The sequence below is a fragment of the Acanthaster planci genome, linkage group LG11 (genome assembly GCF_054643075.1).
Source record: "Acanthaster planci isolate LZ-2023a linkage group LG11, COTS_SCS, whole genome shotgun sequence".
Lineage (NCBI taxonomy): Eukaryota > Metazoa > Echinodermata > Asteroidea > Valvatida > Acanthasteridae > Acanthaster > Acanthaster planci.
The window spans coordinates 16,918,820-16,940,503 of NC_141787.1; the positions used below are offsets into that span (position 1 = coordinate 16,918,820).

Below are 21,684 nucleotides of genomic sequence, written 5' to 3' on the forward strand. Positions count from 1 at the left end.
CCTGAATAAATAAGGGCCTTGGCCGTCCTACGAACGGTTTAATAAGATGACCAGGGGAGAAGACTCATTGTGGGGCAGTCTACCACCAGGCACTGGGGGTACACACTCATGTGCTCACACACACACACATCACACGCGAACAGTCTCAGTGGAGGCAATGGACTACTGACCAACAGAGCCAATGGCTGGGGTTATGGCTGCTATATTTATTCATGCATGAAGGTGCCTCCTAATTAGGTGTTTGTTGTACACTCAGTTTACAAAAACAGTGGGCAAAAATTCTCTCTCTTGTCTCTAAACTTAAGGTTCCAACTCAACCTGCTACACGGCTCAGCTCATCCCTTTCCTAGTACCTAACCAGGCTGTAGAGTGCCAATGCAGGAGCGGGGTACGGAAAGTGAGGCACAGCGATCATCAGCGTGCAACCAAACTCCCGGTAGATCAGCACCTGTATCCCACATACAGCATTTGAAGACAAAGTGTCTTTTGGTTTCAAGCCCTTGCAATCTGTCAAATAGTGTCTAATAGAAGTCATTGAAAAAACCAATGTTTATTGTCACTTGTAACAATATTCCAAATGTCAAATGAATGGACCATGAAAAAGACACTCCCATTTGGAGAACGATGGAAACCATTTATGGCTAATATTGAACACCTGTAACTTTCCCTGTCATTAGACCTGAATTCAGTAACCCCACAGGCAGGGTTAAAAGGTGAATGTTGGTTGGCATGAGAAATCTGACATGGCTTTTCTGTTTGCTTACATTGCAAGACACACATCAAGCCCCATTTAACAGATATCCTGTGCAGCCTGGCTCATTTGTTAGCTTAACGCTTGGGACTTACAGAATTTCAAGGATAGTAGAATGGGCAGAGGAAGTACCCAGGTTTGAATGTGACAAACATTCCATTTCAAGATACTTACTTGGCATGGGGGGTGAGATATTAATTTCAAGTACAGGTTTTACCCTTACACCAACATGTATTAATTAACACTGTATTCTCAGTGCTTGTCTAGCTTGTAAAAGCTTACTCAGGTGGGACTCGAACCCACGACCTCCTTTTTTTTTACATTAATCTCTCAGACAAGCACTGAGTATACAGTGTTAATGCATGCCGGTGTCAGGGTAAAACTCATACAAACATTCCACTTCGATGTGACCAAACCAAATCATGGCTGTGCTTTTCAAAATTCCATGCAGAATTAAAATGAAGTGCATTGCTGTCACTCTAAAAAATACCAAACATCACCCACTCCGAATACTAGTCCCATGTCACTGCAGCCACCTTTTGAGTTTTACTCTTTTTTAGATGAGGGAAAGTGAGCTCATTGTCTTGACGTGTCACTCAGTTGGTATAATGAAAATGGACTCTGTGTTGAGTTTAAAATGCTGAGGATTCCTATCGCCTGAACACTGTGGGATGTTCTTTCAAAGGCCTTTACCTCAAAAGTGCATCTGGTGAGATGTGACTAATTTTTGCAGTGTGTCAAAAATATGAAACCATGATTAAAATAATTTGACATACCTTTCCCCATTAAGTATCATTTTATTGGATCCAGTTGTTTGGCTCCCAAGACACCAGGCACTTCATATCCATTCACTTTGCCACCTTCAGCCCTTGACTTGAATCTCAGCATGTTATCAACTTGAGGAATACACTAGTTTTAGCTTACTGAGATGTTGACCAAAGGCTGACTTCACAGCTAGAACTGCCAGGCAAGAGATACTCACATCATAAAGTCCACTCCATGAATTGCTCAACAAACTGCCTGGGACTGCTAGGGTCTGCTCTGCTTGATGCGGTGAAAGGTTCTGAAGACAAGAAGAACGGAAGACACAAATGCAAGGTAGAAGACCAGGATCAGGGTGATGCTTCTTGCAGATGCCACATGTCTGCTGAGGGTTTGTTACCATGGTGATGGGATGCTTGGGAGTTCTTTGCCTTGGATCTACAACTTTAGGGTAATCAGTTGGAACATCATGTTATTTGTACCAATGAACATGACATTTGCCATTACTTGATAACTTTAAATAGCTGTAGAATTTATTAATCAAGTAAATACTTCATGCAAAATACTAGAAACCACAGAAAGCTACATTTTGATAGCATTTCAATGGGTCAAAATAAAAACGATATGGCATACTTTTGTCAGTGATAGATGGTTATATGCTAAACAATAAATTCAATCAGAAATTTCCAGAACTCATATTTTCCTTCATCTGTAAATGTATTTCACACGTAAAAAATATATTCTGGAGGAAAAATCCTGAGTGGGTCATTCTATAAATTGGGTTCAATTTTTTTGCATCCAGATAACATCTGATATCTGATTTTGTAAGTTTAGTAATTCTTTCTTTTTCGAGAGTCATTCAGTACTACAAATTATCTGAAAAACAAATACATTTCAAAGTCAGTTTCAATTATATTTCCATGTCGGGTGTGAAATGGGCACCCAAAGTTTGGAGATCCTGAATTTAGAGAATGACCCAGTTACACCTGTTGTAAGGTTGCTAACTTCATCAATCAAAAGACATCATTCAATTCGTCTATTTTTCCTGTCTTGTTCTTTTATTTGCGTACAAATTAAAACAAGTACTGAGGAGTTTTGTTTTTGGATCACTGAATGGAGAAAGTGGCAATGACTATCACAGAATTCCAGGGCTTAAATCAACACCTCAAGTTTTTCACCTCAATTTGTGGTTACTTCACGACCATTTTCTGTCAGTTCAAGGACGGTTAAGGGTGTTGTCAACAGTCTGCTGGATGTCTGTGACAAATGGATGTTTTCCTCATCAACACACTTTGCACTTACGGTGTATATAAGTTCAGCTGAATGCTTTACCATTTGAGACTAGTTTACAAGCACCTCTCCCCAGACAAAAAAATTGCTGTTTTCAGTTGTCCATATCAGAACTTCACAGAGCATCATCCAATGCACAGTACAAGGGGACATGTGGTAAGGGTTTGCAGCATCTGATCACTTGGTCAAGGGTTCGAATCCAGCTGGTGGCATCATGTTATGATCCTGGGCAAGTCACTTTACCCCTATAAGCCTCTCTCCACCCTGCAGTAAATGGGTACCTTTGAGGGCACATATAGCTGTTTTGTATTTCAACCGACAAATAGCATCAGTGGGCTGATGTACTCCCAGGGAGCCGATGAGATGATCTTAAGAAAAATCAAATGTTGTGAGCCCAATGTGCAGGGATAATGATGATATATTGGCTCCTTTGAATTGCATTTAGTGTAAGATACTGTGCGCCTTATAAATGCTTGATATTACTATTATTACAATGAATATTCATCACACTCACTACAATATAATATAAACAACTCTGAGTCAACACCAACATGAGTATTTCACATGTCCAATTTACACCTGTCAATCTTTATCATTTACGAACTTGGAATCACAACAGAACCAGTTCAGTTGGCCGAGTACAAAATAGTAGCAAACTATGCAAGGCAAAATGTTTGATAACATTTAATATTCAACACAAATGGAAGGGTGGGGCACATGCCCACAGCAGATGCCCTTGCCTCCGGCTGCCCTGCTCCCACGGTGCAGACGATGGACCCCGCAGTTCTTCGGATAGGCAAGGGGTGGATCCCAAGTTCTCCAAAACAGGAGTGGGTGGTGTGGTTATTCGATATCTGTATGGTTTCTTCCAATCTCTTCTACTTGGATCCACCTCTCTGTTGGTTGAATGCTGTTGGTCAATATTTTTTTATATTAATATTTCTGATTTTTGCTTCCATAAACAGGTGATTTTAATCTATTCACACTCGAAATCACGTTTGAAGTTGTCTGAGTACACATTTATTGCTTAAGTATAGAAAAAAACAGTATCACAGCAAGGTCCATTACAAAAGCTGTTTTCTGCATCATGGGTCAATTATGAAATCATAAAGAAGGAATGTCTTATTTGTTTATAATCTTGTATTGATGACGTGAAAATGGACACGCATTTTTGTAACACTTTCAACAATGTCAAATCCCTTTCTCTCAAAGAGACTGTTTTTTCTTTGGAATATGTGCCATTTTAAGGTTTACTTCTGAAAGTTAGTACCACATAATAATCCAGCCGAATTCTGTGGAATTTCACAAGTAAATAATGTCACTTTGTTATTGAAATAAAAAGATGGACTAAAAACATCTTAAAATTTATTTAAAATCTTTGAAAATGTACTTGTAAAGAATTCCATAGAGGTGATGCACATGATGTACATCCATTATAAACGTGACTTGCAAAAGTTAAAAAATCACACAGTTGATGTGTTTTTGCATCTCTGGACATTATTTCAGCAGCTTTATACGCATAGACATAATTTGATACTAAATCTGATTGTCCACTTTTTTCTACATTTTTTGCATGGTTTGCATGGTAAACATTACACTTATTGCTAGCAGGAATAACAATCTACTAAAATTCAAGAAATAAAATATTCTGTTAAATGTTGAACTCCGGTCACAGACCTCAGGCCATTTCTGACTTAGTGACACATATTTGCCCTAATCATACTCCTACGAATTTGACTGTGTGGATTTTTAAAAAATGAGCATTAAATGGCAAGAGTAATTTACATGAAAAGGTTGATATAGTAAATTGTCTACAAATGTCATCAATCTTAAATTCTGTCGGCTCAAAATGAACCACATTAGACCAGTCAAGTCATTATGAAGGTATATCGAAAGGGCTTGGAGGACTTCACTTTAACATGGTTGATAATTAGTCACAGCATTACGGAAGGCCTTGTGGACGTCTTCATTCTGAATACAGACCGTGCCACCACCACGATACATTTGAGAGGTCTGCCAGTACAAAAGAACAGGAGTCAACAAGAGTTATCATGAGAGGAACCTGTGATACTGTTGGTGAGAGAAAGTAACATCTTCAACAGCATTTATATGGGATGTGAATGACCTGCTGAGATCAGCCATGTCAAGGTAGATGAGACAATGTTATGGCAGACTTACCACACGATTGATACCTCCGATGCAAGTCCACTTCAGGCCAGGCTTGGTAGTCACTGCCCACTTGGAGTGATCCTTGGTGCCTTTGAAATCGCTTCCACCTCTCAGACTCACTTCTCTGACATTGTAGACATCAATGCCTCCAACGCAAGAAGAGTTTAGTTTTCGTACCCTCCCATTCTGCCATGTCTCACAGTACAGGCCACTCTTGAAATAAGGAGCAAGCCAATCTTTATACAAATCTAAAGAAAACAAGAAAAACATGTATCTGTATCAACAAACACAACATGACGCACTGAGTAGTGAAGAAAGGTAGAAAACTCATCTAAGAATGAAATGTGGTTTCAAAAAACTGAAAGAGCAAAATTCTTCAGTTGAGGTGTTCAGTTGATGTTTCTTGCTAGCAGTTCAAGGACCACTGCATAACATCCTCTATCTTGAGAGGGAAGCTTAACACGTTAGCAACCTCAATGCATAGTAGGAAAGGTGTAGAACAAAGATATGTATATATTTTACTATAACTCCCTCCTGAAGTTCTTTCAAAATCACTTGAGAATTGACTGCTAATCCTTGAGTTCAAATCAGGTTTAATGAAATTCAGTTCCTCGGTGAATGTCATGCAAACTTTATTCACATCCCCTCAGAACTATATGTACACCAACCTGCTGAAAACTTCTCAGCTTTGTTGAAGCTGACAAATGTCTGCCTATCTTTGGACTGCAGAGACAATTCTCGATTCCATGGAGCAACTGTTACATGTACACCGTTAATCACATCCTTGATGCTGGGGTTATCGCCAGCCAGGCTAGAGGGGAGCTGAGAGTCATAGACCCCAGGATAGTTGTATTTCAACTGCTGACCTGGTGTAAAAGAGGTTTTAAATCAATTACAAAGGCCAAATTATTCTACTGGGTTGAAACTGTGGCTGACCTTGAGCCAGAGATTGAGATCAGCTATGTCTAATTGTTAGTATGAACCCAGTTCATGGCAGTTGATAAAGACTAATTACAAACATCCCAACAACATTTATACTTCAGAGGGATGGCACAAACATTGAAGATGTAGCTGACATCAGTAAACCTAAGGTTCAGTTGATCTTTTCTTATACTCAGCATAGGGGGAGCTTTAGTAAAAAAGAGTGATAACACATAACCAGAGCCCAATATCACGGCGCTGCTAAGCATGCAATTTACACTAACAGAGACTCTGTCTATTTAAAGGAGAACTTGAGCAGAAAGGACAGCAAAGGGCATGCTTACCTGGCAGGAAAATCTGCTTAACGTAAAGGCAAAACAATGGAAATCTCTATGCATGTGCAACTGTAAGCACAACCATGCTAAGCATCACCATGAAGTAGTGTATACAGTAAGCTATTGGTTTTTGCCCTTGTGAGCATGTCTTTTCTACTAACTGTTCTTTTTCTAAGCAGTGCCACGAAGTTGGTCCAGTTTGCTAGCTGGAAGTATAGATGTCCCCAACATTTTAATTTGGAAAGCTATAGAGTACCAAAGTGAGTAAATTACATGCTCAATTACGTGTGAAGAAGGCATTAGCAGGAGAACCAGCGTGTGAACCAATGTGCATATACACATGTACTCCATTCATTTGCACTACAATTCCTGGTTCAAGTGACGACAACCTTTAATGCTCAATAGTATATAGTCTTAACTGACCCCCCCAAGTTAATGAAACTCCTCCTACTTCATGTAAACTTTACCAATTTTTTCAAACTGGTTGTAATTGAAGGTAATGCACAGCAATGTCTGGCCATTTCGTGTGGCACTGTCTGGCCATTTGTATTCTTTGGATGCAGGTGGAGCAAATATAGGTACGCTGTGAACCAACCAGAAACCAGTGTCATCGTCAAAGGCAAGGACACCTGTAGGATTGGAAGACACCAGCATTACATAGGCCAAAGGATTATAAGACAGGGAACACTAGATTCTGAAGTTGTATTGGCTGAAAGTGCTTTGCTTGAATTATTGTAAAGTGCACCCCCGTTTAATTCGTACACATTTAAGTGTTAAACTTATTCTGGTTCGTAAGTGACTTTGTTACACAGGCAGACATGCCACGATTTGCAGGCTCCCATTGGACGATCGCTGAAGTTGCGCATTAACTTCCGGTTCCATGTAAATGGCAATCAATGCATGTAACTCTATGTGCTGTGCATGTGCAGTGGGCGTGGTTAAACTAAAGTGACGCAACACTTACGAACCGGATTGAACCTATGTCACAGGTCATGTAACCAAACTATGCCTTGGCTATGCTCAGATTCCTTAGGTCAGATTATGGAGACTGTCATCTGAACATTCATAAGCATGCATTTGTTCTGTGACCCCTGTTAAAATAGAATGCGAGAAATAGGGAACACAAAAGCCAGTTCTCTGTAAAAAGACCTTTCAAATATATTAAACTTGACTGATGAATGGTTTTGAGCCACCTGCACAAACAAGATTAAAAACTGAAGTTAGACATCTCAAGAAGAGTACCATTAGTGCCAAAATGCAGTGAGAAATCCATAGAATCCATTCAGTAAAATCCTAAAGAATATCAACTTGCAAACTCTTCCTACTTCAGTTACCCTTAGTATGCCCAATAAGATCTGTCTGGATTTCTTTGCTTGGAGGTGGTTGATCATTGTACATCACATATGCCAAATCCTGGAACAGAAATAGGTCAGTTATAATTAGCTGGGTGTGAATCAAGTCATTCAAAAACATAAGATGAGATAGATGGAGAATTCAGATTTGGAATGGAGCTTGTACAGGTTTGATTTACCAACCTTCACTTTACCCCATATTTGTCATTCTACATTTCTCTAACTTTCCAGGGTTATAAAATTTAGACTTCTATTAACTTTTTATTCAAAAAAGGCTCCAAAACCAATGAATATGCATAATTCTACTGAATATCAAATTAAACATTTTATTTTACTCACCTAGTTTAAATCTCGGATATTATATTGACTCTGGGAATAGCTATGTACTTGGTTAATAGGGACGCTGATATTGCCCAAGCCAAAGACAAGCAACATTATTATCATCATCCATACTCTTGAGCCAGTCTTTAAAAAATGGTTAAGACTAGCCAAGTACATATTTTCATTCACAACTACGTTTTGAGTCACTCAGTCAAAACAAAATTAAGAATTTATTAATTTGGAACAGTTTTGTTTATCACTTTTACTTCTCTGTTTTCTAACACCACTCTGTGTTCAGGTTTGTTCTTCTCATGAGTAGTCATGAACAATCTCCTGAGGGGAAGATTTGCACGTGTCAATGGCTCACACTGCCTAGGGTGCTTTATCAACTATTTAAAACAGGCTCTCCGCCAATGGGCCTTCAGTTGAACCAAGATGGGGTACTGTTTCCTCAGCAACATAGGCTCCGGTACGTGGTACTAACTGTGCATCGCTAGTTGGATACGCAAGCGTTGCAGTTGCTTCTGCTCAAGGTGGATAGGAATGGCTGAACTGTCTTGGGTATTCATGAATGTTGCTTCTTGAAAATGAGTGGCTGTTCATGTCAACCTCTGCCAGAATTATCAGTAACCCATACACTCGTGAGGTTAGTTATGAAGATAAAATGTACATGACTACATTAAATAGCTTGTACATTTATTTCTCCATCTTACATCATTTCCTTGGTTCCGATAGATCTCGTCCAGTGTGTATGCAATGGCATGGTTAGTGTCTTTGAGCGAGGCACTGGAAAGAGTCAAGACTGGATTTTTGACGTCCATGTACATCTGACCGTACCCATCTTTAATCACCTGTACAGAGCTGCTTGAGTCTTGAGGAAGTTTGTACACAATAAACCTGTTCAGAATTAGGAAAATGGAGACCCTTCAAAAAGTCTGAAATTTAAAACTAACTTGATAAATAAATACAGAGGTCTGCCATCATATGAGGTTTTGAGCCTTGAGCCAAGTACCATACTTTGAAAGAGAACAAGACTTGATATAAGAGCAAGACTTGAGAGAAAAGAGACGAGAAAGGACAGTAATGATGAAAGTGGAAAGGAAGTGTCATCAAGATAATTGTGAAAAGTATGAATTATTACAATAATAAATGGAGAGAAATAATACACATACTTCTTAACCAGATATGTGACTTACCAATCGACTGGAGATCCATTAGCACCCTTGCATGTCACTGCTGCCTCACTGGTTCCCACCATTATGGCAGTCAAGACCAAAAATGTGAACGTCATCACGCAGCAAGGCATTATGAGACTCTCACAAGGCTCCAACCAAGATCAGTCTAATGGACGTCTTCAAAGTAAAAAAGTGGCAAAAAATGTCACTAAAAGAGTGAACTTTAATTTCACAAAAATGTACATTTTTACTCCATGCATCCCTAGTTTTTCTAAAGTTTCTACTTATAAAATGGCTCGTGTACACATTATCCATGTAGAGACAGATTTGGCAGCAGGTCCTGTATTTGCATTACAAGTTTTGAAGATCTCTCTAGGAATTTATCATCAAAACAATCAATTTCATCTTGATTACTATTCAAGAAGAAACAAACAACAGAACTTTTGAATGTGGCACATACATGCACAAATTTCAAAATGCATTAAAATATGTGAAACAAAGTATATTATGTATTACAACTGACGATTCTTGTTACAGAAAATTAAAACTTGGTGCCAAAGGAATCTCAATGCGCAGAATCCAAAAAGGTGCCAACATATCCCAGCAATTGAAGCATATGACTAGAACACTCATAACTCTGAAGTCAGTTCAGTAAATACATTTATACCATTTCATGAAGAGAAAAAATTGGTAGTTGAAAGATGAATTCTTAGCTGTGTCAAAATTCCTGCTTGGTACGATTCATTCAGTAACTCTTACCTTCACCACGCTGGTTGCAGCTACTGCGGCACGATACAATCTGTCTGTATTTTACTTTCTCTATGTATTTATAGGAAACTTTTGTAGACACATCAAAGGTTAATCCAGAAACCTAGATATATTTCCAACAATTCCGAGGGTAATTGTAACACAAATCCTTTGTCGATTTCCTTGTTTACCGACTAACCACAAGTTCCTGTAAATGATGACATTTTGCTGGAGTGAGGTTTTGTAAGCCTCACATTATGATATTATGACATTTTTACAAAAAGCTAAATTTCGACACGAAAGAGGAAATAAGCTGTTTTTTCTTTCTTTTCAATATTTGGATAAGTCACATTTCTGTAGTTGATGGTTAATGTGTCTGTAATTTCCTGATTGTTTAATTGCTGACAAACTGTTAAGCTGATGATCTGAACTTTCATACCAGTTATGGAATATCAATACATATTGCTAACAATCAACCCAGGATTTTGAAAGACGCATTCTCTCTTGTTCATTTCCTTGTTTGTTCGTGTCACACTGGAAATGCAAACACAAACGAGTGGTTAATGATAAATTTTAAGAAGATAAGTAAATAGTTAACACCAATACGAACAATTCACAAGATAGTAGGCCTCCAGGAGTTTGTAATGTATTGGCTAATCACGATGCGCAAAATCTGTCAACCTAACGCGCGTATGGAAAGGGTTGACAGATTTTGCACACTGTGATTGGCCAATTGGCCAAACTCTTGGAGGTGCACTATTGTGAATCGCCCGTCTTGTACCTAATTTTTCTTGCTTTAACAAAACTTTAAGTATAGGATGAATTTTAACGAGTTAGAGGAAATGTGAATTTGTCTGGTTGGTGTGGGTATAAACAGGAAAAGTGCACTGAGTGTACTAAGTGAGTATGACAATAAAATTCACTGAAGTGTAGCATTGCTGGGTGTCCTTTGGATTGCCCATGCAGTCAACATTGTGTTTTGTTGTGTCCATGCCCCATGTCTGAGACTTGCACACCATTGGCCACCTAATCGGGAGCCTGGTAAGGTTGTGGAGAACACTACAGAAGTACAAGTTGATATCCAAGACCAAGAATTGGTCAAGTTAAATTTGTTATGTAATCAGTGAGGGAGGGGTTTGACAGTATGTGTAATCAGTGTTACAAAATAATCTGAATACTAAAGTTCTTGAACAGTTTCTTTAAAAAATTCTCGCAGAAATAATAAAGCTTGTTTCATTGAACATGTGACTCTCACTGGTGTCCATATACATAACACTGCAGCCAATAATGCCAATATTCATCAAAACGCTGGATATCATAAACACTCTCACAAGACTTTGACCAACGTCAGTTTGAAACATTTCTAAAATTAAAGATCCCCCCAAAAACCATGTACGAAATTTTGTTCATGCTTTAAAGGTGAGTCTAGAAACCCAGATATATTTCGAACTAATCCCAGGTAATTGTAACACAAATCCTTGGTCAATTTCCTTGTTTATTGACTAGATGCAAGTTCCTGTAAATCATGACATACATGTTGCTGGAACAAGAAACAAGTAACAAGAAAAAAATGTATTCTATCTCTCCCCCCCCCCAAAAAAAACCACTTGTGTGGTGTAGGTCTTCCATACTATGTGCTGGTGTTTATTGATGAGGACTTGTGTGCTTGTAATGAAAAATATGCAGATCCTTTAGTTTTTAATCTTTAAAAATGTGAGTCATTCTGGCGAAATGGGCAGAAACTAAAATGAAAGTTTGGAGGTGTTCGAAAAAAAATTGAGTTGCTGTACTTCAGTTGAGCTTGACTAAACTTAAAAGCAACTATGTTGATAACTTGAATAACATATTCAACAAACAGAATTTGGTTTCCAAGCCATCAGACTCTTTCAAAAGTATCCAACAAAAGCCGCTGTAACAATCATCACCGTTAAGTGAGGGAGGACATTGTAGTCACACATTCAAAGTGTAAACCCAATGGATCCTGATGCATTCCACGGATCCTCCAATTACTAAAACTTGGTGACAGCACAAATCCCAGTCCATAGAACTACAGAGGAGACAGTGTCCATGGTAACATATCAATTTTATATATTTCAACCAACCCAAACATGTCCAAGGAAACAAAGCCTTTTATGTCAATGTGAACCTGTTAGCTGTCCCTGTGGCAACTAGCTCTTACCTTACAAAGTTGGCTGTGAAATTACCAAATAACAGAATTACCTGTAATTTGATGACAAAGACAAGATAAAACTTGATCTAACCTAACATAAAATACATTCCAACTGGGGAGAATGGTGACTAAACTTGAACACCTTAAATTTCCTTGACCTTTGATCCAAGTTTATGAAACCCCGGAGGTAATAGAAAACAGATTCAATGGGATGAAAATTTTGTGATTCATGCCTTCAAGTATACACAGCTGTAAGCCATTGCTCATAAACTTCACATACAAAGTCTGAAAACAAAATTCACATCAGTTGGCATAACCTTCATAACCATAACTAATCATGCATGATTTCATAAGATCCAGTTTGACATCTAAGATATCAGGAAACATATGCATTCATTTGCAAGCTTTAGCACTAAACTTAAATCCAAGCATATTATTGACTTTAGGAGTAAGTGATTTGAGACCTAGTTCATATCAGCTCCCCAATGATGACCTAGAGTCCACCCCAAATAAAATGTTTACAAGATTACAAACAACTGCAATACAGATGTACAAGATATTTTATCGACCTTAGCGATAAAATTCATTATACTCTAGGAGAAATACCTAGCTGGTGCTGTGTGCAGACTGTGTGTTGAAAGGCATCTGTCATTTAAAAGTAAATCAACAAAGACCACCAACTAGGGAGATACAGGTACAAAGGCTTCACAGTTCTCTACAGGAGAGAGGATGCCTGGATAAGCAGTGTATTTGTGAGTTTGATGGATGGTGCATAATTAAAATTCCTCTTAAGTACAGTTTTGCACTTTGTATCCAACCCCATCATCCTATCCTCTACAATTCTACCCCAATCATCCATATCCCATCATCTCATATCTACCATCTCTACTTTGACTCCACCCCTAATAACATCTATCTCCAATCCTACATCCACCTTATCTTTCCATCCATATCCTCCTCCACCCCTCCATTATCTTGTACATCTCCTCTTCCCCACTCCCCATCATCCTATCCATCTCCTACTCTGCCCCCTCCCCATCATCCTATCCATCTCCTACTCTGCCCCTCCCCATCATCCTATCCATCTCCTACTCCACCCCTCCCCATCATCCTATCCATCTCCTACTCAGCCCCTCCCCATCATCCTATCCATCTCCTACTCTGCCCCCTCCCCATCATCCTATCCATCTCCTACTCCACCCCTCCCCATCATCCTATCCATCTCCTACTCCCCCCTCTCCATCATCCTATCCATCTCCTACTCAGCCCCTCCCCATCATCCTATCCATCTCCTACTCTGCCCCCTCCCCATCATCCTATCCATCTCCTACTCCACCCCTCCCCATCATCCTATCCATCTCCTACTCTGCCCCCTCCCCATCATCCTATCCATCTCCTACTCCACCCCTTCCCCATCATCCTATCCATCTCCTACTCCACCCCCTCCCCATCATCCTATCCATCTCCTACTCCACCCCTCCCCATCATCCTATCCATCTCCTACTCCCCCCTCCCCATCATCCTATCCATCTCCTACTCCCCCTCCCATCATCCTATCCATCTCTTACTCCACCCCCTCCCCATCATCCTATCCATTTCCTACTCCACCCCCTCCCCATCATCCTATCCATTTCCTACTTCGCCCCCTCCCCATCATCCTATCCATCTCCAACTCCACCCCTCCCCATCATCCTATCCATCTCCTACTCCACCCCTCCCCATCATCCTATCCATCTCCTACTCCCCCCTCTCCATCATCCTATCCATCTCCTACTCTTCCCCCTCCTCATCATCCTATCCATCTCCTACCCCCCCTCCCCATCATCCTATCCATCTCCTACTCCACCCCTCCCCATCATCCTATCCATCTCCTACTCCACCCCTCCCCATCATCCTATCCATCTCCAACTCTTCCCCCTCCCCATCATCCTATCCATCTCCTACTCCGTCCCCTCCTCATCATCCTATCCGTCTCCTATGTCGCCCCCTCCCCATCATTCCCTTCACTTCTTACTCTGGCTGTCCCATCATCCCACTAATCCAGCCCAACCATTACACCAACCTTATCCAGCATTTCATCCCCTTTCAACATACCTGTACCTTGTCCTCATGATCCTCCTCCTACAGGTACCCCTCCCCCTAACAAACATCCTAATCTATCAATTGGAGTCCCCCTACATCCTTTACAAGTTTCCAGCATACTGTACATGTACATTTGCATGTGTCTAAACACTGTCTATACATATGCAAGTACGTTACAGGAGTGCTCAGTACATATGTGTATGTACTACAGGGTAAGTACATAATGAAACTCAAAACATCAACATTCAACTTTTATAATTTTTCCTTAAATTCATAAGTTTCCAAGTATTAATGTCATATAATACTATTTAAACACTGATGGAATTCCAAGAGGAAGCAAAAAGTACTCAATGGCAAATTTTAACACCTATGGACCTGCAAGGAAAACTTTAAGATTTGAGGATAGCTGAACGGAGGGACGCCCCGACAGACAGAAGACAGAAATCGGTATTACATAAGCTCGCATTTGCTCAGCATCTCGCCAATAAGCAATCTAGGTTTGCAGAGATTTTCTGTTATTCAAATCGACTTGTTTTGGTTAAAATCAGCTTTTTGGATAAAATGCTTGAATTAAGTGATTTAATGACCAAAGTGAACTTAAATGAGGTTTAACTATGCAAGTACATGATTTAAATCTCTCAATGTAAAATATAATTTGTTTATGTAACAAAAGAAATAACTATAACAGACTTTGCACACAAACAACTAGATGTGCTTCCTTTGGAAAAGATGATTATTCCCCATTGTCTGCTAGCTAAATAAAAGTATTACAAGCAGCAAGCAAGGACAATAACAATCAATTATAAAATTGTAAAAGTTCAATTAAAACCCCACAGCCCAGTTTGACTAAGCTGCTCTCATTGTCAAATAACAATAAAAATGGCCTTTTTTAAAATGAGGGTTAAATGAAGAGGTTGATTAAAAAATGACATATTCAGTCCCCTAAATCATCTCTATATTCCATCAATCTTAAAATCTATCACCTCCTCAAAATAACGGGAGTCAAATGGAGAACAAGATTGTTTAGAGATCAATACGAGGGGATTTTTCATTCTTACATTTTTGTTTATCAGTCACAGCATCAAAGAAGGCCTGGTGGACATCTCTGTTCTCAAGACAGACCGCGCCACCACCACGAGACATTTGTGTAGTCTGCCAACCGAAAATGAACAAGTATCAACAAGGCATCAAAAACAGAGCTTGTGATTTTGTTGGTGAGAGGGAACATATCCAAACAGCATTCACCTGTTTCAGGTCAATCAAATATAAAAGACACATTGATGGCAGTCTTACCTGACGATTGATGTCTCCAATGCAAATCCATTTCAGATCATGTTTGGTGGTCACTGCCCACTTAGAATGATCTTTGGTGTTCGTGAACTTGTATTTACCAATAAGAGTTACTTCTTTGACATTGTAGACTTTCAGGCCATTGACACAGGAAGAGGATAGGTTTTTTCCTCGACCTCTCTGCCATGTCTCACAGTACAGGCCACTCTTAAAATATGGAGCAAGCCAATCTTTATACAGATCTAAGAAAGAAATCAATAAATAAATACCAGGTACTCTGAAGTGGAGGCTGAATTAATTAAGCACGACTGAGAATAAGCTACACAATGAATTAAACCGAAAGAGTAAAACACTTGTTATTAACTTGATGGTCCCTGCTAGCAATCATGCACTGGCCCTAGTCGGGGAAGTGTGCCTACAATCTTAAGGTATTCCAATGTTTAATGGGTATGTGTCTTTCACAACAAACTTCCTGAAATTCTAATTCCAAAATGAATTTGAAGTTTGGCTGTTCTTTCAGTTAAAATATGATACCCTGAAATTTGATTCCTCAGTGAATGCAGTATAGAATTCATTCCCTACTCCCCCCCCAAAAATCTAAACCCACCTTTCTTCCATTCGCCAGCTTTGTTGAAGCTGACAAACTTCTGCCCACTTCTGGACTGCAGATTCAATCGACGATTCCATGGAGGGGATGTTACATTGACGTTGTTCACCAAATCCACAATGCTGGGGGTTTGGCCAACCAAATCAGGAGTGTTGTCATAGACCCAAGGATAGTTGTACTTCAACTGCTGACCTGGTGGAAATGAGTTTTAAATTAGTGACAAAGGTAAGATATTGCGAGTGAACAGGTGCCACAGCTTTGAGCTATGTTTTACAAATTGTCAACATGTGCCAACTTAATGGCAATGGCGATGTTTCAGAAACAGCAGAAACACCCTGAAAACTTTAAATCTCATGGTTTACAATTTAACTCACAGATACTTCAAACAATGGTAATATAAAGTATGGTAAAGTATGGTATGAGGAGTTAGTAATACAGTACTCTAGTCAACATTCCCCCCCCCCCGATTTAATGAAAGTCCTCCTATTACATGTAAACTTTACCTATTTTTTCAAACTGGTCGTATTTGAAGGTAATACACAGCAATGTCTGACCATAACGTTTGGCATTGTCTGGCCAATTGTAGCTTTTAGATGCGGGTAGAGGAAATTTAGGTACGCTGTGTACCAGCCAGAATCCACTGATGCCATCAAAGGCAAGGACACCTGTAAGAGTGGAAGGAAGACACCTGTCCATTAGGTAAGTCATATGATTCATGTGGGCATACAGGAGAGGAAATACAAGACTCTGATATTGTGCTGGTTGTACATATACTTGTGCATAGACAATTAATGCAGCCCTTATTCATGCAAGTATCAATTTTAAGTTTATGTGCCTATGTCATATGTCAGATGAAAAAGGGTCTTTCCTTTTTCAGGTGAATGGTTATGGTGTAGTACTTGATATTACCCCTATGATGAATTACATGAACTCACTGTGTATTGAGAACAACCAATATTCAGCCAAGTTAGCATCCAAATTCTTTACACACCACACATTTCAGACTGACCCCGCAAATTAAAATCTAGGTATTTTTGTTCCTCTCTTTTTGTTAAAATTTGTAAAAAAACCTGTGACTTTTCTGTAAAGGCACTAACCAAATTTCAAAATCTCTTAAAAGTGTATCATATGTGTATGAAATATTGGCCCAACTATGTTCTGACAGCTCTTAGATTGTGCATTGTGCCCCTCCCCAAAAAAGAGAAAAAACAAACAAGCAAAACAAATTGAGCAATCAGCTACCATCCATTTTAAACATGAACAATCTAAAAATACGGACACCCACTAGGGGCATGTCCTGAGCTCCCTCCCTAATAGTTATGCCACTGATGTAAAATGCTGTGAATAAAGACCTTTAGTAATGAACACCTGTGAATATTACTGTCAGATCAATGGGTCAGAGCTGCAAGCATAGACTAGATCAGAAATATAAAGTAAAATATACCCTTCAAATGTATGAAAACTAAATAGAATATCATGATTAGATATACTTGAAAATTTGATGCAACTGCATACATACTTTTACAATTCTGAAGAAATCAGAATAATAATGAGGAAAAAGATCACTGTAACTAAAATCCTAAATGAACAGGTACACATCATACATTGCCTGAAGAAAACAGTCAAAGATAACTACAGAGCCAAAACATTGGGAAAAATTCTCACAAGTAATCCTTCAATCTTCTAATTAAGATTTGCAAGAATATTATAATGAACTGTACCCTTTGAGTGCCCAAAGCTCTGATTTGACTTTCCAGTAGGAGGTTGGTCATTGTACATCAAGTGAGCAATTTTCTGGAACAAATTTTTGAAGAAAATATCTGTTAAATCATAATACACCTTACACTTAAAGTTTACTGAGGTGATTGTAGAAGTAAACATCAAGATATTGTGAAGGTTTTGAGCACCAAAGTGAATACATAATGTGCATCATTATGTGTGTAAAAGGCATCAGTGGGGTGCATCTAGGCATTGCACCTTGCAGTGTTAGAACGTGGCTTCCAGAACTAACAAAGGTGTGTATATTCGAACCAAAACAGATAGGAGTCTATTCAATCTTGCTCGGCTTTGAGCTGCTTCGAAGACCAAATTGGTCTGCATGAGAGAGCTGATCTATGCAGACAACTCTGCAGTAGTAGCTACAAATCTGCAGGACATACAGGGATTTGCAACTTATTCGCTGAAGCTGCAGCTTGTTTTGGACTGTGAATAAATGCCACCAAAACTGAACTTCTCAACCAACCACCACCACAACAGCAACAGCTGGAACAACCTGTCGTAGAAGTGCATGGAGAGGCATTGAAGACTACTACTACTTTCATCTACCTAGGCAGCACTGTCACCAAAAAGAACTCATCTGATGATGAGATTGACCAGAGAATCTAGGCAGCCTGTAAGGCATTTGGGTCTTTCCAACAGCGTCTCTGATACGCGTCATGACATCAAACTCAGCACTATAAGATCAAGGTCTACAACACAGTAGTGTTGCTATTGCTTCTATACTACACTGATGCTATGATACTCTATCGCAGGCACATCAAGCAGCTGACCCGAATCAAGCTTCACCACATGCGCCAGATTATGAACATCAAGTGGCAAGACAGAGTTGTGACTGTCCTGGAAGGGGCAGGGGCTGTGAGCGTGGAAGCCTTAATTATTGCCGCTCAGCTCCGATGGGCTGGTCATGTCTTTCGCATGTCTGATCACCAACTCCCTAAGCAAGTGCTTTTCAGTGATTTACTGCCTGGGAAATGGAAGCATGGTGGCCAGAAACTGCGCTATAAAGATGTTCTAAAATGCCATATGAAATGTGCTGAGATTGACACTGGCACCTGGGAACAGCAAGCCTCATCCAGATCAACATGGCGGGGTGTTTTACACGAGGTAACCAGTAGAATTGAGGAGAAGCAGGCCACTGAGTATATGTCAGCTCATGAGTGACATTTAAGTTCATTCCCTGTGTTAGTATCTCCACCTGTGGCAAATGCAAAACCGGCCATGTAGATCCAAAGCTGGTCTAGCAGCTCACCTGCAAGACCAACCCTACATAATAATTAAACCCTTTCACCTCTCTCTCCTATCTTGTTTCCATCAAAAACGATGGACTGCCGATTTAAAGGCATCAGTGTGAGAACCAGCGCATGAACCAACACACACACATTCGTCTGCACTACACTTCCTGGTTCAAAATGTCACACGTTGGTACTCTATAGAATTCTTTATCATGCCATAATTCTTTTCCGACAGTCCAATGTACAATCTGAAGGTACAATATGAGCAAGCTAGGTTAAATATTCAAATCAAGTGACTGGGTGAATTTGGGAAAACTCGACATGACATAATATTTTAGAGTACTTGGGATATTTTGCTTTTGTTTATTGTTTACCTCCGGTAGAAAATTACTGTAACAAGAGTTTAATAAGTGGTCAAGCAGAATGCTGCCCTCTGTTGACCTCATCACATCTCATTACAGTACATGCATTACAGTGGCATTGCATTGTCTTTTAGAGAGAGTCTACAGCATGGTGTAGAGCACGTATATGTAGACCAAGAACACGACATAGATTGAGTTGAAATCTGTCTCCATTGTCTCTGTTTGAGTCAGTAGACCCACAACTATTACACTTACCACCAAAGCAATATGGAGATTTCTCTCAACTTTACATTTACAAGAAAAACAGCCCCAATGATAACACAGTATAGATTATGTAGACAATGTCCAGGAATATGGTTGACAAAAGACACCTTGCCCTGCAACAAACAGGATATGCGTGCATGGAGCATATACAACTGATATTGAACGTGCACCAAGTCACAGTGTGTTATTGATGATGCAATGAGGAAGTTATAATTACTCTTGTACAATGCTGCAGAGTTTCAAGTTGTTGAAACAGTCATCAAAGGGAGGACACAATTAGAATACTTTCTAACTACCACATGACAACATGAAACTAAGATGCCTGGTAAACAAATGAAGGCACTTTTAGCAAATTTTTTTTTGTGATCTTGCCTGTTTCCCATGGTTCTGGTAGATCTGTTGCAGAGTGTATGCAATGGCATGGCTAGTGGCACTGAGCTGGGTATCAGAAAGTGTCGGGACTGGATTGTTGACATCCATGTACAACTGAGCATGGCCACTTTTCACCTGTTGTGTTTGGCTTTTTGAATCTTGGGGAAGCTTGTACACAACGAACCTGTATAACAGGATAAACATGTGACCATTCAAATACTCCAACATGTAAAAGATAACACAAATAAAGACAACTGCTGTCTTGTGGGTCAACTCCATGATGCTGTTAGGTTATTTGAAAAAGAAGAAAAGTAAATGAAGATGTTGAAGAAACGGGAGGTATGTCTCAAACTCTCAAATTGTGAGACAGAGAGAATAACACTTTTCAGTGTTGATGTTTGACATGAGACTTACCAATCAACTGGTTTCTCACTGCCATCTAAACATGTCACTGCTGCCTCACTGGTTCCCACTGTTATAGTAGTGAAGACAGTCACGGCCAGTAACATGAACATTATCATACTACTGGGAATCATGAACACTCTTGACTACATTCAATCAGGAGTAATCAAAACACAGTAATTTTCTGTTAAATTGAAAAACAAATTCTGATTTGTGCAAATAAGACCCTACATGTACATCATATTCATATAAAAGTTGAACAACGCATTTTGAAATACTAACAGAAAAAAGTTTACGCAACATTAAGTTTAACTTTGCTGATCTTTTGGTCCTTTTAAAATTGTGCAATAGAAGCCATCACCATTACAGTCATTTCATCATGACTTAATAATCAAAGGGAAAGAGGAAAAACAGAACCACCCTGAAAGTGACACACTCAAATGTCACAAGAATGGACTACAAATGCTACAAATATCTGATGTTCAAATTAAAATGACTAAAACTTCCTCAAAGTGTGATTCCAACCAAACCCAGTCCCACAAAAACCAATCTAGGGTAAATTATTGGTGAAATACAGCTCTGAAGTCACTTCATGACACCCTATTAACAGTGAACTTTGTTTGTTTTGTTCATATTTTGTTAAAAATATCAACCATGTGGTACACAAAGGCATCAGTGAGAACATGCATGTCCTACTGTAAGTATGGTCGACTGCATTATTTGTAGTTTGGAAATTTTTATGATGAATCTTCCATTTTTAATGCAACCAATCTGGTCTAAACAGAAGAACAGTCTGATGACTATCTTGCTAGTGACATAAAATATCTGATCACTTGACATTAAAACATTGTTGTGCTAACATAATGAATTTTCTAACATTTACTCTTCTTAAAATATCAGGAAATGTGGTTTTTTTGACACATTTGGTTAGTTTGATGGATTTAGGAGGATATGTTAGTTGATTGACACTGATATAAACTGGTGATTTGAGATGATATCCTTTCTGGATGTTAGAGAATTTTAGTGATAGTTATATGATCAAGTGGTTATTAATTTTCCAGTATTTAATGTCTGTGGACAACATTTCAGTCAGAGCAGACATTTGGGACGGACCGTGTCATGAGACAAGCCTGGTCTGTGACAGTTGCTAAGGCTAATGCTGAGGCGCATTGCACAGTTTTAAGTCAAGCCATGTCCAAGGTGTCGGTATAGTCTGGTGCCGTGCTGCACCACACCGCACCGCTCATTGAAGCTGTACGACAGTATCTGATAACAGATAAAAGCACAGACACACGGGGATT

General features: G+C 39.3%; 2 protein-coding genes across 7 annotated transcripts in view; both read right to left on the reverse strand.

The window, feature by feature from the left end:
- Positions 1-13: 13 nt before the first annotated feature.
- LOC110976372 (plancitoxin-1-like) overlaps positions 14-21,684 on the reverse strand; it is a 24,564-nt gene continuing 2,893 nt past the window's right edge. Inside the window, exons 2-11 of one of the 6 annotated variants that reach the window (XR_015427207.1) lie at positions 21,497-21,649; positions 20,396-20,529; positions 19,982-20,165; positions 17,694-17,766; positions 16,476-16,637; positions 15,973-16,164; positions 15,369-15,607; positions 15,134-15,227; positions 1,734-1,814; positions 32-448 (exon numbers count right to left, since the gene is read on the reverse strand). Coding sequence is in view for 5 of the 6 variants with exons in the window: in XM_087143569.1 (XP_086999695.1) it covers positions 15,099-15,227; positions 15,369-15,607; positions 15,973-16,164; positions 16,476-16,637; positions 17,694-17,766; positions 19,982-20,165; positions 20,396-20,529; positions 21,497-21,553 (1,170 nt within the window). In the remaining variant the exon portion in view is untranslated. Of the gene's footprint in view, positions 1,815-13,923; positions 15,228-15,368; positions 15,608-15,972; positions 16,165-16,475; positions 16,638-17,693; positions 17,767-19,981; positions 20,166-20,395; positions 20,530-21,496; positions 21,650-21,684 lie in introns of those variants that run through there. The other 5 variants (XM_087143570.1, XM_087143569.1, XM_087143571.1 and 2 more) reach the window with 5 other exon arrangements.
- Positions 3,801-13,225, reverse strand: LOC110976259 (plancitoxin-1-like). The gene is made up of 8 exons (XM_022229371.2): positions 9,836-13,225; positions 9,098-9,253; positions 8,615-8,798; positions 7,563-7,641; positions 6,696-6,857; positions 5,641-5,838; positions 4,982-5,220; positions 3,801-4,816 (listed from the first exon to the last, which is right to left on the reverse strand). Exons 2-8 carry the CDS (start codon positions 9,205-9,207, stop codon positions 4,718-4,720), a joined length of 1,071 nt encoding a protein of 356 aa, XP_022085063.2. The 5' UTR covers positions 9,208-9,253; positions 9,836-13,225; the 3' UTR covers positions 3,801-4,717.